We start from the raw sequence: 18622 nt of genomic DNA, 5'->3' as shown, positions 1-18622 counted from the left end.
CTCCGTCAGTGGGATGTTCTCATAGGATCAGCTAGGTTGGAAAAGACCTTTATGATCATGAAGTTCAACTGTTACCCCAGGACTGGCAAGTCACTTTTCCAAAGTGAAATGCAGTATGGCACTGGATAATCACAGAGGGATCCAGCTTTGTACAAACACTGTCATGGCTGGCTACGCTCTTATACCTCAGTAGTTCCTCTACACAGGCAAAACCTTGCGGATCAGGCTACATAGCCACGTTTTGTTTCTGCACTACCTTTGCACATCTCTGCTCCACCTTATAACCTGAGGGTTGTAGAGGAACTGCAGTTGTTCCCAGGGGACCTGATCAGCATTAAGGTCCTGGGGAGCCAAATGCTATGCATCTGCACAAGGCATGCAGGCTGAACGCAGATCACCCTGAGCTCAGAGAATTTCCTGACCTATTGCTGCTGTGCCAGGCAGTTAGTATTAAGCTGTCATTTGCTCAAGTCTTGCTGCAGAAGCGAGTAAGCTGAGTGCTCCAGGGCAAAGCACTGGGAAATATGGAAGTTTTTCAGTTTCTCTTATTTGCCTCCAGGGCTTTGAAAGCTTTATGGTGTTGAAATGCTCTGATCTGCAGAAATACAAGATGACCACTCACTAGCAAATCTGAGTTCTGTTTCTGGAGAGAAATGTTATGAATTAAACATTTCTGTGTATCCCTTATGTTTTAGGTTGAATCTGCTATCTGCCAAAAGTGCTGGACAGCATGTCTCTGAACTGGGATATGTGTTTTAGAGACCTGTTTGAAAACAGATAGGAGACATAGCCTGTGCTGACCTGGATTAAAAGCACTTGAGAATGAGTCCTGACTGAGTCACCTGGAGGTGACTGGTTGCTCTTGAAGCTGAATCACAAAGTCCTCAGTTCTTTGGGAGGTCCTAAAAACAGAAGCTGCTCACACCTCCATGAGGGAGCTCAGGTATTTATCAACAAAAAGGAGTATCTCTTTTGTGTATGTGGGCTCGTTTCATGTTGCAGTTTTTTAACTTGTTGCTTAGAGGTTGTAGCTGGATTCAAGACTTGCCTTTCAAACTCCCATACTCTCTTAATGTCCTGCTGGCATAAAAACACCACTTTTTTTCTTCTTGTGCCAAGGGCTCTTACATGTTTGCGTGATGGTTCCTTAATTGACCCTGGAAACCTGTCATTCCCACTCATGTCTGTGGGCTCACTTTTGCATTGAGAGCTAGATACTCTGTATGTTATAAAGCGTTATGAAGCTCCCTGTTGATAGCAGAGTATGTGACAAATATGGTAATTATTTTAAAGCAAAATTTGAAAGGATTGAGGGAATCTATTTCCCTGCAAAAACAGATTTCAAAATTTAACTATCAAAATTTCATATAATTTTTACATTAGTAAAAGTGGAAAAAATAATGGAAATAGTTTTTCTTTTGGTTAACTTAAATCTCTGGGATTACTGGTAAATGGGTCATGAACAAAGGAAAAAAGAATGTAAAAAAAAAAGTGTACCAGAAAGTGGGGCAAAGCAGAGACAAGGATTTGGGTGGGATTTCCTCCCCCACCCCCAGTATTGATTGTTACTAGTGGCACTGTTCGATCAAGGTACTCTTAAAAGGTAAGGAGAAAGGAAGTGCCTCTATAAATCTCATTAGAAGATTTCATTAGAAGCAGAATCAGCAACAGAGATCCTTAGAGCATCTTAGCACAAATAGTATCTTTCCAAACAAGCAAAATGTACATCAATAACTGGGGTTATATTTAACAAGTTGGGATTGAAATTACATCAGTGTTTGAACACTGTAAGTGGATAACCAATGGCTGATGAAGAGTGAGAGTTAGGAAACAAGGATTCAGTTTATAATAAACCTCAGTTTTCCTCAATGGCTCCTTTTAATGAGTATGAAATGTCTTTGCTAGAAGTATGTTTTATACCTATGATGCAGCCATTCAAATTAGATAACCAGTCACAGGAAAAAAAAAATCAGGTATTTCTTATTTTCATTAGCATTTTCTGTATTGCATTGAAAAAATATGAAAAAACCCTTCTTTCATTATGGTGCATCAGGTCCTTCTATTCACACAACTTTGTGTAGAGTATCCCTAGTGCATGTTTCATTATATTATCTTTCTGTGGGTAATTCTGATTTGATATAACCATATTAGCAACCTCCCATGGTACAGTTCAGTGAAAAATATTGGGCACCTACCTGTCTGTGTTTGGAAAGGCTCAGGTTTTTGATGATACATGCAGTATGGCCAACAATCACAGGGTCTGTTTTATGTGCCAGTAGTAGCATCCCCAGGCTCTGTAGTAGCTCAGCACATGCCAGAGTGTCCTGACAAGAGCAACCGGTATCTCAGTTACATCCAGTACAGACAGCACACTGCAACTTTGCAGCATGCTAAAGATAGATCTTAGATCTGAAAGAAAAGCATTACTTAGCTCATTTAAACCAACAATGATTTGGCTGGGTCCAGTGCTTTTTCCCTCAAAATATAGTCTACTGAGTGCTACTGATCTACAGAGCACTTGCTGTCGAAAGCTGGAGTCTTTGTGGTTCGGTAGTTTATTTTTTTTTGCATCAAGCACTTCCCAGAGCTTGCTGGTAGCTAAGGGAAGGATGTGTGATCCTGACTGGAAGAAGCGGTCAGAACAGGTGTGAAAAGTGAAAGTATGTGATGAAGTAGCAGCAGCAGTGTGTCCTTGAGTACCTCAGCATGAGCCTCACCTACAGTAATGGACTGTATGTTTAGATCAGTTTGTGATCTGGCACCACTTTAGTAACATGTTCTGAACAGCATCTTCTTGAGTTTATACATGCATTTCTCTGCTCTGATGGATATTTTAGAGGGAGGGACTTTATTGAGTCCTCTCTCTGAATGTTGTCATCTTCCAATTGCCACTAATATTAACTTTCTGAGTTTGCATTACTGTCCAGGTAGTTCCTTCAATAACAGTATGGATTAAGAGGGCACTGCTGTTTATAAGAGAAAGTGACCTCAACAGGCTTTGGGTTAGGTACAGAGTTAAAAGCAAAAGATTCCATCTTGGGAGCATTTTTTCTTTCAGTCTCTTTCCCTTAGGAATTTGAGCTCTTTATGCAGTTCTTATGTTTCTTAGCAATGAACTATATTATTTGTGCTACTTAGAAACTGAGGCACATTAGCAAGAGTGTGCAATGATGTAAAACAAATCATCGGTCCTATATATAGCTGAGAAAAATCACATCTGAAACCTGTGAAATGTCAGAATCACTGAAGCAGTGATGAAAGGCAGATGTCTTTAAAAATTAGTTGAAGTTGCATCAATTTCTTACTTAGGTTAAATTGCAAAAGTGGATCTTATTTTCTTCTCCTATCAGCTGACGTCTTCGCTTACATTCATTTTAAGCACTGTCACAACCAGCAATCCTCAAATAAAACATGAAAATAGGTGGAAAGGGCAGTGCTATGCCCAAACTCAGGGAATTTAATGCAGACATGCCTGTCAATTTTCGCTGTTTTTATTTTTCCTTCTCTGCAAAGGTAGAAATAATATCATTTTAGATAATCCAGTTAAATTACCATTGATGACTGGTTTCTGTGCTTTTGGACAAAGTGTCCTCTTTTCTATGTAATCCCATCAACCACGGCACCCTGATTTGATTTGCTATAGCCTAAGAGAAGGAAATTTTCTACAGACTATAAATGAACTTTCTAATATATAACGACTTCCCTGACAAGCATTTCTGCTTATTTAGGACCTACATTAGTAAGTGACAGTACTTCAAATTTTGCTGAACCTCTTTTTTGATTGGTGTATGGTTGGGATCCAGATTTTGTTTCATGGCTCAATCCTGCACAGCATGAGAGAATCACGAGAAAACTCTTGAGTGAAAATGGATCATGTGGTTCAGATGGATACTGATCTAACTTCTCTCAAGATTAAAAAATAAATAAAATAAAAAGCTAGTAAAAGCATTCCAGCAGCAACTGTACTTACAGTTGTAATGCTGTACTTGCACCCCTTATCCAGGGATTTCTTGCCAAGCTAAGTATTATCCTCCCTTTTCCAGGTAGCAAGATGGGAAGGCAAAGTTATTTTGTACCTGCAGTGGGAAGGCAGTGGCATCATCTGGAGTAGACAGACCCCTGCCACCCTGACTTCCAGGTCTTTGCTCGAAAGAATATGATTTAAAAGGCTGTTTTCTCAAAAAGCCTGACTCTATCTCTCGTATTTCAGGGTTGGACTGTCCTTGAGAGGACTGAAAAAAATTCCCCTACAAGAGGGAAGTTTTCCAGTGCTTGCTGAGAATTGCTGTCAACAGCCTGGCCAGGGGTTTGCAAAAAAAAGGAGTTTAAGCAGAGAGAGGAGCTTCTGTGAAGCATTCCTGGGGTTTTGCTTCATGGTAACAAAAGGGCAGATGAATTCTGCCCTATTGTATCCTGGGTAGTATTTGTAATAATTCAAGCATCACTTGACTTCGTTGTAAAGGTTAGCTTTGTTCAGTGGCTTGTTTTTCAACAGCTGTTCCCATGGAGAAGTCCTTCTTTCACTCATGAGAATTCAGCCTGAATTAGAGAAAGAAACCTTTAAAAGGTTTGAAAAACAGGCCAGAAAAGGCATGGAGGTGGGGAGGCAGGATATGAGTAAGGAGAGGTCAGCCTCTTCTCAGAGTGCCTAGTGCTTGCTCGCACAAAGCAGCAACATTCACTAGTCAGGAACAGCCATGTTTACTCACTAAAACAAATTTCAATATGTAGCTACTTCTTGCTGGAGAATAAACCCTCCAGGGTAATGCTTTGCTTTGCAGTCTCCTGCTGCTGACCCTTTTCCCCCATGAAGAACAGGCTATCTCACTCCTGGTGTGACAAGGCTGAGCTCCAAGTGCCTTTGTTCCTACTGATGCAGCATCCTTTGTTGCTGGAGGTTTGAAACACTGGTAAAGACATGTTTTGGGATCAGGGAGGAAAGGATTTGTGGGTACTTTTTGCTGAGAGAACAAAAAGTGCAAATGGTGTTTGGGATCAAGAAAAGCAAATGAGAGTGAGGACGATGTTCCAGCATAATGCCTCATACTGAGGAGCATTTTCACAGTGCAAATAGCCTCCAACTAACTTAAATGTATTTCAGTTGTAAGCTTGTTGAGAGAAAATTGTGTTTTGATTGCATGAAGCAGTTTGACTAGCAAACAGGATGTTTAGTGCTGATGCAGCCAGCACAAAACATAGGAAGCCACAGTGCCTTTGAAAAGCTCTGTTCTCTAGTTGCTGCTTCCCAGGCATAGTGTTTACCCATTTTTTCCATCATGTCCCAGAATCAGAGGAGGGGCAATTTGGTTTGTACTGTGCTGGGTACGAGCAACTGCGGCGGATAACAACAGGCCTCCAATATCCAGAGAAATTTCAAACATATTGAGTGTATTTCAGCCAGGAGAAGCACATAAGTCCAGCTGTGATTACTCATACTGTCATTACTGCTTAAAGAAATGTGGCAGGGAAGGTTCTCACTTTTGTTTTTTTGCTTTATCTACCCAAACCCCGCCTCTCTTAAAAGGTTGTTTGTTAGCTTAAGACACCTCTCAAAACCCTTTCACATCCATGTTCCTACAGATGTCCAATTACTGTAACAGAAAGGCACATTAAAAAATAATTGGTCAGTTGCTACTTATTGTTTTTGCTGTTTTATGTGGATGATGAAAGTACAGCAGGACTGTCTGCTTTTTTAATTTGCTGTAGTTTATTTCTCAACAGACTTCTTCATGTATTTGCATAGTATTGCACTCCTAATGGTGTTTACCATTGTAGACGGTGTTTACCAGCTGGTCTGTAACTAACAACATGACGAGACACAAGAAAGTCCTTGGGAATTATCAAAAGATTTCAAGTTCTATTAGCTCCCCTGTCTTGATCCTAATTCAAAAGATGTTAAATTTATGCAAATGCATTTTTGAATAACTGTCCATATAGGGAAGTGATATATTTTTGCACTTTATTGTGCACTGATGGTACTTTAAATGCACGCTCTAAATTAGTTTCTCTGCTTTCAGCATGTGAGGAAGCTCTGTAGCCAAGGAATAACTTCCTCAGCTGCCCCCATGGTTGCTGTCTTTCATGGTGCTATGCATTTATCCTGCTCCTTGTACATTCATCTGGAGACCTACAGTCTGGGGACAATCGGGACCTTTGCAGGGCAGTGTTCACACATCCAAGGAATCTGACACACAACTCTCCCCCTCTGTTCTCCCCTTGGTCCCCTTACAGAAATTCTTATTACAGAATCCTTTAGATCCCACTCACCACAACAGACAGGCTCCTTGTGCATGACAGTGAAGATGTAGCAAACAAAACCTTGTTATTTTGGGTGGGAGAGAAGGGGATTGAGAAGTCTCGCAGAGCTTGTTGGTCATTCTCAAAATGCGTTTCATATGCAGTTTTTGCCATAACTAAGTGTTACCCCATGTGGTGGCCAGAACTACTCTTTCCCCACTGGTCTCGGGAAATGACTTCCCCTACCTGGTTGTGTGGGTGTTCTGACAGTATCCAGAGCAGAGCGATGGAGGCTTGACATACATCCTCACTGCCAGAAGCCAGGAGAGCACGCAGCTTGGGCAGGACATCCTCAGCAACCATCTCAGCCTGGATGTCCACTGATTTGGAAAAATGAGGTCAGTGAGCTTCAGAGCACTGTGAGGCATTTGGGCCCTGACACAAACATCTGACTGTGCTTCAGTGATGAAATTTGAGGGGTCTACCCAACCTCCATGGGATGGGACAACACTGGATGTTTGGTTATAAAAATAAGCCCTCATTTGTTCTGGCTCCTTTTGCCAAAGTATTAGTACAGGCTTGAGAGCAGAATGTAGGTTTGGGGACCCTTCAGTTTGCATTTGAACATCAGTAAGAAGAAATTAGGGGAATTTTCTGAATCCTTCACTGGCATAAGGCCCCTAAGAAGGTGGCAGCTTCTTCTGCACAGACAGAAAGACTTCCCCAAGCAGCACATATCTTGCAGAGTTATGGTTAGCTAAGGGAGAGCTCAGCCATCCCAGATGAATCCTTACACCCCACTTGTCTCTGCAAACTCGGAGAGGACTTTTGGGTTCTAAAAGGCAATGCCAGAGCAGCCAGCAGATGGAGCAGCAGTCCTAAAAGGCCAAGCAGATCAAGGATTTTCAACCACACCAAGGAGAAGCACAGCTGTTCCTTCACTCCCTGCTCCATTATAATTATGACTGCTTGAAAATTAAGCACCTCTACATTTTCTAGATGAACAACTCTTCCCCTGGACCCTAGAGCTATAGTGCTGAGTGTGCCACTCCTCTGCTTTCATCCTCTGAGTATGCCATAGAAAAGGATCTTGGGTATTAATAGGATTTTTGTAAGCTGATGACAAATGCTTGGGAGAAAATGACACTTAATGATAGACAGATTCAAGCCCTGGAGAAGGCAGGTCCCCACTCAAGTAGCAATTTCAGGAGACATTCTGTCCTGATCAGGTTTAATGCTTTCGTAACATGGAAGGGAGAAAAACTTAAGTTGCAGAGGCTCTGTGCAAAAGAAGGCCTCTGCTGTCTCTCTCACCTTGTCCAAATACTTCCCCTTGCTACCTGAGAGCTCTGAGGCAGATTTAGTTGGTGTATGCACTGCACCTCCCTTTTCCCTTAACATCCAACAAAGTGTAGAAAAGAGAATCTCTCTTCTAATATAAAAAGGTTCCCAGCCCACTGTGCTCTCTCTGAAAGGCAGAGAGAGAATGAGAAATAGCATGCTTTATGTCCAAGATATTGCTTACCACTGGTAGCCAAATTCCGTAGGCAAACACATGCCTGGCTTGAAACCTGCTTGTGCCAAAGAGTAAAAAAAGAAAAAAAGAACGAGGGAGGAAAAAAAGAAGCAGTTTCAGTAACGCATGTTCTTGCCTATTGTACATAAAATAAACACGACAACACTAGCAAGCTATTACATTATCTTCAGAGAACAAATTTGGGGAAATTATCTTTTATATTATTTTTCCAAAGTTTTGATAAACTTTCTTTAACCTGCATGTGTATCAGTCATCCTGCTGTTGATGAGAAAGAGCCAATGGGGTTCAGATGTTGGTTTATTTTAAAATGTCAGATAAGTTAGAGGAAAATTGAATGAATTTGTCTCATTTGCTTCACATTTTTTTCACCTTCCTCCTACATGGAACTTAAGGTTCCACTCTTAAATCCTGAATGGTGGCTTACTGAAATTTCTTTGATGCGGCTTCAACAAAGCAAAATTTTCAAGATGTTATTCTCTGAAGCTGTATGAAAGTTAAGGATAACAAAAAGGAAAAAAAGGTAGCATAATAGATGCTTCAGAAACCTTCTGTCAGACACAGTAATCAAAGATCGTTGAGAACCTGGACAGAGCACTTCAAACATGTAGTTTCAAGTTTAAGGAATACAGGTCATTCTAGTCTAAAGAAGTGGCCAGGGCTGTAGAACAACTTCAGTGACTTCCTGTCTCTTTCGCCACACATTGACCTTGTACAACCTATGTATCTTCTAATATATGTCTTTTCTCATGGGAAAGATGCTGCATAGGTGCCTGTACAGCACATGAGCAGAACTGTGCAAGACTAAAATGAGTAGCCCAAGTTTATAGCTCTACTCTGATACTAAGTTTTTACACAAAGAGAAAGCTACAGCTTTACCTTGTCCACGGAAGAGGACAGGAGAGAGATAAGTGTCCGCAACAGGAATCTGTTGCTGGGTCTCAGCATGGCTTCATGGTACTGAACATTGGCTGCCACGTTGCTCAGAGCAGCACAGCTGTAATACTGCAGAGAACAGATTAAAAAGGAGAGAGAGGAGGTCCCATTGGTGACATGTTGAGGATGCTAAAAATAAATTGGAGAAATACTCACACTTAGACCTGGTGAAAATAAAGTAGTTTTTCATCTTAAGGGTGTTTTATTGGGTAGATGTGCCTATTAGCCTGAGTGCACTTCCTCAGGGAAAAGCGATACAATTTGCTATAGCTATGACTGCAGTTATACTGGGGCAACTGCATGTTGTACAAGCCCTTTAGGATGCTTGGTATTTGAGAATGTACTGTACTGCTGCAAGGACACTGCTGCTGGCACCTAAGTTAGGTCATCTGCATCTTCTTGTAGTGCATGTTTACATTTCTTTACTCCAACTGGATGTAGACATTGCCCTAGAATGCCAAGACATCATTTTCAAATGATTTAAACATTAATGCTAGGAAGAGTTGTATATATATGAGTATGTAGTACTAGGGAGGTATAATTAGAAGAAGCAGCTTGAACTGCATCAAAGAAAATTTTAAGGTGAATCTCAGACAAAGCTGATAAGTTTTCAGAAAGGAATTCCAGAAGCTCCATCTCTTCAGACATTTAAAAGAACTCTGAATAGAGGTAACAAAACTAATGCAGGAAACAATTCTATTACTACTCCAAGTACTACTTAGAGGACTGCACAAATGAGCTAGTGGATTTTAAGGTTTACAGCTCTGATTCATAGTTTTTCACCCACATACTTTTGAACTAAGACTGGTGCTCTGTTAAATGTATAGAATCATAAAAAGGTGTCTGTGCTAGGCATAAAATAGGAAGATTTCCCAAACATTTACAGTAATAAGAAAAAAAATCTACAAGTTAAGCCTTCTCAGATCACTTGGTAAAATTGCTTAGAGTGGAAAATCAGTTAGGATGAAAAACAAACAGCAGAGGAAGAAGCCTATCTGCAACTTGTCTAATGATCTGCAACACACAAGAAGGTAACCACATATCTGTGCATGTGTTAGTGTGCTGGCAGATGCACTTCTGAATCATAACCTTTCTCTTGTGGAGCTAGATAAATTAGGTGCTTTGAATACATATTATCTGACTGCACTGAGTTTCACTGAGATGTTCTCATAGGTTTTCTCACTTCTCTAGTGAAACCTTCTCTCCTCTCCACCTTTTCATTTCTGTGTGCTGTGGTTTGTGCTCTCCTTACAGTCATGCTGTTACTGTTTAAAAATCTGACCTGTTTGAGCCGTACCTGCACTTCTGAGTCAGGAGATTCCAACAGCAAGGCAAGAACTGGTAGGGCTCCTTCCTTGCATAGGACCTCTTGGATTTTCTCTGCCATAAAAAAAAGGGGGGGGGGGGGGAGGAAACGTTGTTAGTCTCTTTCCCCTTCCCTCCCTCTCATCTGGAGGCACCATTCAAAAGTGATACACACAACCACTGAATTCTAGAGTGCTGATGCTGTCCAAATATATGCCAGTCAGTGTGACTGGAGAGTATGAAATTTAGAGCTTGTTCCAATATAGCAGTATAAAGACATTTCAGCAAAATGACTAGCAGGCTATCTGAGTGATTAAGCCTTTGCTGGCTGTATGCTAAAGACTGTTGTGAGATTCTGAATTGCTGAAGAATCTGAGAAGCCTCAGGTATGATACTGACCATAATTTCATGTTTAAAAATCAAATTCTTTAAAATTTCTTAACAGTAACATAAATATAATAGCCAACTGTTCCTTTCCCTTATATATAAAAAAAAGAGACATTACTCATAACTGTACCATTTAGCTGTGTGGGATAATGGTATCACCTAGACAGGTGAGACAATGTTGGTTTGTTTCAGAGTTAATGTATGGTGTGCACATATTATTGCGGAGAATGAAAAACTGCTTTTGCTAAAGCTGTTTGCAGATATCCCAAGAGCTTTTAATGTCTGGCCCAAAATAGTTACGTTTTATGTCTTCTAACATCAAGTTAGGGATTCAAGTTAAATGTTCCTAGAGCTTGATCTTGTTCTGAGATTGCTTCAAAGTACCACCAAATGTGCTGCTAACTTTTTGGACCAAGTTATTTCTTTAACAAATCCCTTGGGACTAAAAAAATCATGCCTTTCTATTTTGGTACCAGGCAAAAAAGGATCTGTGTTAGCTAAAGAGAGGCCATACAAAGGAAATAATGTGTTGCTCAGATATGCTTTTATTCTTGCCTTAACCTTTTTCAATTATTTTTCTATCAGTGAGAAATTTTCTTTTGGCAATTTTAGATAAACCGTTAGTCAGAAAGTACCTGATTGTGTGAGGTTGAGAATAGCACCAACTGCATTTTGTTGGACTCTAGGATCATAGGAATTGGCAAGAGACAGTAGGGGTGTAATTCCTTGAGCAGCGCCAATAGCCTCTCGGTTGGACTCTGGAGAAGAGAATCAGAGAAAGAAAGAAGACATTGCCATCTGACTGTAAGCCAGGAGCAGGACAACTGGAAGGACCAGATTTCTCTTCAATGTTTTTATTCTTCAGTATATATCAAAATTCCTCTGCATGCTCAAAGGAAACTCAAGAATTCCAAGAGCCCAATAGGAAAGAAACTAATTCATGAATTCTGTATTAGTGATAGATCACAGCTGATTCAATGCTTTTGTGACTGGGATGATTAAAAAAAAGAACCATAAGTCCCCTTAAACAGGTTAGCAAGGTGTCATACTTTGCCTTGTACCTCTGGTATGTCTGATCAAGTTGTGCAGTGTGCCAACCCAAAACTACATAAACAACTGCAGGGAAGACTGAATTAATGTAGCAGAGTATATTCAGGGCCAGTTTCTCTCTTTGAATGTGCCTGTGTCACTCCTTTGAAAGCTACAAACAATGCAGAGGTTTCCAAAGACAGAATTGGATTTAATCACTGGAATTTGAAAAGATGCTTCTTCTCTGAAGTGGTGATGCTTCCTTGCATGGCAACATATTAAGCTGTACAGTTGTATCTAACATCCTGGAGTACAAGGAAAATCCAAAAATGTATTTGCAGAGTCCCTTGAGACACTTGAATGAAAAACTGGGGGGAAAAACCTTAATACTATAAAATTAATTATATACTATAAAATTCTATATAACATTTATATACCATGTATACCTTGTATATATTCCATATGATAGTTCTACTGTGCTATGAAATACAATATGATTTAGAAAAAAAACCCTCCTTTTGGTTTTACTCCTTTTGTTTTGCACTTACTGAAGGTAGCCTCAGCTGTGTTGTATAGAAGAGAATCTTTCCATTATGCTCTTCCCTGCCCCTCTACCATCAAAAGAATTAACCTGCTGATACACTTAGACAGCTATGGTCCTCTCCCCTTTACTGTCTTGTTTATAGATTATCTATATTTGTATCTTATAAATTGTGGTGGCACAGTTTTGAAAAAATAAGGTGGCGTTGGCAGTGGTGTTCTTTGAAATTAGTGTGATTTAAATGAGAATTAGACCAATGAAGAGTTATTTTAATATAGTATTCTTCAGATTATTTTGTAAAAGGAAAAAGCCAAGTTCATAGTCTACAGCTTCCATTGTTTAGATGAGCCAAACTGCCACTAAAGACCACAGAAGTTTTAGTTGAGCATTGCTTCATTTTTGTACATTTCTAGACAGCTTAGACAATGGCCAGTGTCTGGAAGTTTGCTGAGAGAAACATGAAGCAGAAAAAAACCAAGAAATATGAATGGATGTGTCCTGGGTTCAGCAGTAGCAGTAATTTTTCTCCTTCTTGGTAGCTGGTGCAGTGCAGTGTTTTGACTTTCAGCCTGGGAACAGAGCTGAGAACAATGATGTTTTGGTTTGGCCAAAGACTTTGTGAGCCTCATGCTCTGCCAGGGAGGAGGGGAAGCTGGGAGGAAGCAGAGACAGAACACCTGACCCAAGCTAGCCAAAGAGGTATTCCATACCACAGCACGTCATGCCCAGGAGGTAACGGTGGGTTAGCCAGAAGGGTGGGGAGACTGCAGGGTTGGAGGAGGTATCAGTAGGTGCTTGGTCGGGCTGGGGGGGGGCAAGTTATCGGTCAGCTGGTGGTGAGGTGTTGTATTCTCTTCCCTTGTTATTTCCCTTATCATTATTATTATTGGTGGTAGCAGTAGTGATTTGTGTTATACCTTAGTTACTAAACTGTTCTTATCTCAACCCGTGGGAGTTGCATTCTTTTGATTCTCCTCTCCGTCTCTCTGGGAGTAGGGAGAGGGAAAGAAGGGGGGGAGTGAGTGAATGAGTTGCCTGACTGGGTTTAAACCATGACAGGATGAACTCAACTTTTCAGGTGCCAACTAACTTAGTTAAGAGAAAAAAAAAAGTCATTATTTTTCTATGTGGAGCCTATCTATAATGGAGAACTGACAGACACAGATAATCCAGGATATTTATTCAAGTATACTTCAGCCAGTATTAATTTAGTCCAGGACAAGTCCTTTCTGTCTTCATAAGCATATTTTATGCTCAAGAAAGTCTTTTTAGAAGGGAACCACATATTCAAATGCTACTCTAAAGTGGGGAAATCAGTAATATCTACTCAAGTTGGATTTTAATAACTCACCTTGAAACCTCTATTTATAAGTTATTTCTATCCATTCTCTGCCACTTGTGTGCTTGAAAGTTCTCCTGTCAGTACAATTTTGAATGTGTTCTACACCTAGTGCATCCTCCTTGTTTAGCATAATGCAGATGTTCAGGCCTCCCTAAGCCCTTGCTGTGAATGTTTAGTTCTGTTCCTGTATAGTCCTAGAAGAGTTCTTACCCCAGAGCTGATTATTTTTACTCAGAAGACTGAAAAGATGCAGATAGTTGCGAATGTGCCTGTGTCTTTTTGCTGTGTGGGCAAATGCTAGTGTTGGAACAAACTGACCTTCAAATCCTGTTTATCTGAATAGGTTTGTTTGCTGCTTTTATTTTTGGCTACCTATTGCAGCAGATAAGCACCAGATAACCCATCTTATGTAAAATTTGCAGTAACACTGCTAAACAGCTTCACTCTGTACAGTCTTGCATGTTCATTGAATCAGAATTAAGATACATCACATTGCCGTTCTTGGATTTAAAGTTTAGTCATTTTAAAGCTATCTAAGGAACCACCTAATTTGGTTGTGCTTCCATATATATTTTTTTAAACCACCCTGAAGCATGAATGGCTTAGTTAAAGGACATGACTGAATGGGATACTTTTCTCAAGCAGACCCTTTAGGATACCAGAGTCTGGAGTTAAAATGAACTCTAGAGAATTGCCTCTTGTTTTAGTCTCATTGCTGTGGTACCTAAATATAGTCTGAAAAAGATATAAATGGATCTAGCCCACCTAAATCCTAAACTGGGACAGAAATCCTCAACACTGAAAACATCTCAGGAAGCAACCCAGCCTATGCACTTGCAGGACCGCCTACCTCTATTCTATGTTCAGCAGATGGCTTCCTATCTAGTTTGAAAGCTCCTTGAGTGCTTAATTTGAACTACTTGTGCATAGAAGTACACTTAAGAGAGCGTGCAAGTCATTAGGTGAACATCCTCTCCAGAGAATGAAGTTGGATTAAATCTGGAGTGGCTGAGGGTTTCTTGCACTCTGGGTTAAAGACTGAGACACCTAGAAGGGCAACAGTGCCTTCAGGACTAAGGAATGTCCTTACATCCCCAAACAAGTTGCTTTCTCTGTGGGCTGCTTAAAACAGGTGAAGTGATATCTCTCTGCAGATCTTTGGGATAACTTCACTGACCATACATAAAGTCCTTCTAGTGCCAGGTACCTAAAACTTTAGTGATGCCATGCCTAATTTAGGCATTTCAATGAGGCAATTTGCAGTTCACATAAAGTAATGTAGCATACAGAATTCTTAACCTGACCGTAATAATATGCAATGCTTAAAAATAAGTTTCAAAGAGAAAAGTCTTTAAAAAATGGCAAATAATCATACAAGAATAAAATGCAAATCAGCACTTTCATGTGGTTGGATCCTGCTTATGCACTCCCCTTCACAACATAAATACTTGAATCGGAAAACAACACTTGTACCATGCTTCTCTCAGCCTTCTGGGAGATCTGACTGCAACTTCCCAGGCTGGAGAGGGAAGCTGGTGAAATAAGCACTATAGGAAGGGAAATAAATGTTATTCATGGCTGTCTTACATGCCTTTACACAATCTGTACAGTAGAATTACACAGTTTTCAAAAGGTAGAATAAGCCAGACTGACCTGATAACCTTTCTTTTGGTAACTGTGGTTTATCTGTCTGGATGCCAGGAAAATATCTATATCATGATATGAAATATGCATAGTTAAGTAAGAGAAGTTGGTGACAAATCCAAGTACATGATGGATAAGGAACTGACTAAAAGCAAGCTGGCAGCAAATTTTGAAAAATGGAAATTCCACATATAGCCTGAAAGGAGGCTGTATGTGGAATTCCACAAGGACTGGTCTGTAGTTGGCTTTGAACCAGAAAGTTTATACAAAGATGTGAGCGCAGCACTGTCAATGCAGTGGATGACTAGAATATTTTACAAATAACAGACAAGTTAGAAGACCAAAGCAACAAAACCAGAATGAAACCTTAAAGTACAAATGCAGGCAAGTGTACTTGGAAACATTTGTTGCAGACCCTTAATTAATTGGTGTCTGCTGGAAACAGCAACAGAGAACGAGAAAGACTAAGCTGATTTACAGCTGCAGCATGACAATATCACTGTGATGCAATCACAAGAAAAACAAGTGTTATTAAGGGACATACTATAAAACATATTTCCCTGGATGCCACAGTAGAAGATACAGGTAAGACCTGAGCTGAAATACTGCACATTTCTGGTGACCTCTCTTTCAGAAGAGATAAATTAAAAGTGGAAATCCTGTACCATTTATGTACATCTTAAGACTGTAACAATGCCTGAGCTCTGTTGTATCACAAAACAGCAGACGCAATTCTATGTTCTTTTTCTGGAATATACAATTGACACCCAGAAGGACTATGAAGATGAATGGAGAGCCTCACTTACAGGAGGTGACTTAAATGAGTTTGGCTTTTTCTGTCTAGTAAAATGAAGGAACCTCATCAGCATAGACCTCAGAAAGGCAGAACTGCAGAAGCAAAAGCCAGTGTAGATGCTAAATAAGATAAGCTGGTCATGAATATATTTAGGTTGGAAATCAGAAAAAGGTTTGTAATCATAACAGAGTGAAGGTCAGAAACACTGAGAAAAAAGATCTTACCTGGAATCTCAAGAGGTTGAATTTATGATGTGGGAATACCAAAATTTGTTGCTGCATCTTATGACTCTTAAACCAATCGCAAATAGGTTGTTTCACATTGAAATATGACGTAAGAGTTGAATCTACAAGAGCTGAATCCTTTATCCACAGCAGAGGATAAAGGGAAAGCACGGCACACTCACCTGAAACTGCCAAAGTCATGGTGCAGGCACAGGAATTACACTGGACAGTGGCATCCTCTGACTCGAGCAGATCCAGAATTGGCTCAAGTAAACCCATTTGGACAACTAATTCTTTGTCAACTATATATAAATTCAAGAAAAATGGACAAACAATAAAAGTAAACAGTTAATGCCTTTGTGAAGATAATGTATTTTCCTTTGATGGCTTTGGGGGTCTATACTATGATTATGCGACATAGGCCAAACATGGAAACAACTTGAAAGGCACTCACAGTCCCTAGCTTGGTTTGCTTGATTCCTCTGCAGACTCATGAAAGAGTGCAAGTGGTTCTATTTCAGAAAATCCCAAACATTTCTGGTAGCAATTCTGGTTTCAAACATAAGGTTCATTTTGAAAAGTGCAGCTGCAGCACTATTTTTTACTTGTAAATAATGGCATGATATTTGCAGCAAGATCCTTAAAAAAGAAAGCAAGCTAGCTTTATTGAAGACTGACCCTGTCTTCTGCAGTTATGGGCTAGTGTAATGGCATATCTGTTTTGGCCCAGGTGCCAGGGAACACAGTAGTTGATGCAACAAGGACTCCATTGACATGGTGTGGGGACATATCCTGTCTATCAAGATGAACTTTACTGGGAAGGTTTTCATCTGCAGCTCCCAGATCCTACATCAATTATATTTTGCCCTATTAGCTACAGAAGAAAGGGAGTTCTATAACACAATCTTTTTTGTTTTTTTAAATCTGTGAGCAATTTAAGACAAAGGTCCTGTTAATAAATAACAAGAAAATAAGCCCTGTCTCATAGGCAGAATGTATTTATTACATCTGCATCTGTTGAAAAGCTAAGTGGTGGGCTCTTGATCCAAGAATGAAAATTGTATTAACTGTTCCCACAACTTTGGAATAATTTATCAGCCTTTGCATACAGATCCAAGATCTCTTGCCACATGATCTAATCTAGTTGAAGGGGTGACGTGAGCTGGCAGTGTGTGCTCGCAGCCCACAAAGCCAACCGTATCCTGGGCTGCATCAAAAAGGAGCGTGACCAGCAGGTCAAAGGAGGTGATCCTGCCCTTCTACTCTGCTCTCTTGAGACCTCACTTGGACTACTGTGTGCAGTACTGGTGTCCTCAACGTAAGGACATGGAACTGTTGGAACAAGTCCACAGGAGGGCCACAAGAATGATCAGGGGGCTGGAGCATCTCCTGTTATGAAGACAGGCTGAGAAAGTTGGGGCTGTTCAGCCTGGAGAAGAGAAGGCTGCGTGGAGACCTCACAGCAGCCTTCCAGTATCTGAAGGGGGCCTATAAGGATGTGGGGGAGGGACTCTTCATTAGGGACTGTAGTGACAGGACAAAGGGTAGCAGCTTAAAACTTAAACATGGGAAGTTTAGATGTAAGGAAGAAGTTCTTTACTGTGAGGGTGGTGAGGCACTGGAATAGGTTGCCCAAGGAAGTTGTGAATGCTCCATCGCTGGCGGTCTTCAAGGCCGGGTTGGACAGAGCCTTTGATGACATGATTTAGTGTGAGGTGTCTCTGCCCATGGCAGAGGGGGTTGGAACTTGATCTTAAGGCCCTTTCCAATCCTAACTCTTCTATGATTCTATGATTCTATGTGGTATATCCTGATGCCACTAGAATCTATCTGTCTGCAGATAGAGACTCCCATGTTTCCTATCAGGAACACAGAAAAAGGAATTTGGATTTGTGTAGACCTGGCCATGTCGATGTGCCCTCCTTCTGCCTGACTAGCTGAAGAGGTATTTTTTCACCTGAAGAGAACATGTGTTAATTACTCACTGTTTCCTTCCAGCAAGAAGTTTACAAGGGACAAAGAAGACATCTGCTGCACCTCCAGGTCAGCAGACCTTAGTAACGCATAGAAGGGTTCCAGATGCTCCACAGGCAGGGAGATGTTCACTGGAGGAATGAGAGGAAATATTGAGGACTCTCATGGTTCACTGCAGTCACATTTATCTCTTGTTGGTCTTAAGCCTCAGGTGTTCCCATATATAGGCTGAGAGGTATTCCCCTTCATTTAAATCCATTGCTACTAGCAAAATAGGGCAAGTTTCCTGAAAAGGATTTGAATAATCAAGTACTTCAAAAACATCACAGGAAGGGAAGCAATTTGCCTTGCTGCCGAACAAGTCATTCCACCCCACAGGAGCTCCTCATGTTGTGGCTATCTGCACTTTCAATCTAACAAAAAAGCCATGGTATAAAGCTATCAAGCCAAGTGTCAGAATTCTTTCCTTGAAGTAAATGTAAAACAAAATAAATAAATCACAGCTTGCTTGTTGCTGGGATTCTTACCTTTTTGTAAGACCCAAAAGCTTGCTAGAAGTTTGTTTGGCATATCTAGGCTGACTTTCAACTGTTTGCAAATTACCTCAGAATCCAAGTGCTCCCATGTAATAGTCAGGACAAAGAACATCTCCTTCATAAATTTCCAGTAGGAT

General features: G+C 40.5%; 1 protein-coding gene and 1 long non-coding RNA gene across 3 annotated transcripts in view; one reads left to right on the top strand and one right to left on the bottom strand.

The window, feature by feature from the left end:
• LOC134174551 (uncharacterized) overlaps positions 1-18622 on the bottom strand; it is a 33453-nt gene that overhangs the window by 5261 nt on the left and 9570 nt on the right. For both annotated transcript variants that reach the window (XM_062639663.1, XM_062639665.1), the window contains 8 exons: positions 17961-18080; positions 16158-16277; positions 11035-11157; positions 10005-10087; positions 8651-8776; positions 7763-7808; positions 6484-6617; positions 2196-2324 (listed from right to left, as the gene is read on the bottom strand). In XM_062639663.1, coding sequence (XP_062495647.1) covers positions 2196-2324; positions 6484-6617; positions 7763-7808; positions 8651-8776; positions 10005-10087; positions 11035-11157; positions 16158-16277; positions 17961-18080 — 881 coding nt within the window. The remainder of the gene's footprint in view (positions 1-2195; positions 2325-6483; positions 6618-7762; positions 7809-8650; positions 8777-10004; positions 10088-11034; positions 11158-16157; positions 16278-17960; positions 18081-18622) is intronic.
• LOC134174552 (uncharacterized) lies at positions 568-18447 on the top strand. The gene is made up of 2 exons (XR_009968688.1): positions 568-943; positions 17974-18447. It is a non-coding gene; the product is annotated as an uncharacterized LOC134174552 (long non-coding RNA).

This window comes from Pezoporus occidentalis, unplaced genomic scaffold (assembly GCF_034315485.1).
Source record: "Pezoporus occidentalis ecotype Australia unplaced genomic scaffold, CSIRO_AGI_Poc_V1 ctg61, whole genome shotgun sequence".
In the NCBI taxonomy this organism is placed as follows: domain Eukaryota; kingdom Metazoa; phylum Chordata; class Aves; order Psittaciformes; family Psittacidae; genus Pezoporus; species Pezoporus occidentalis.
This window is presented reverse-complemented; position numbering and strand designations above follow the sequence as displayed.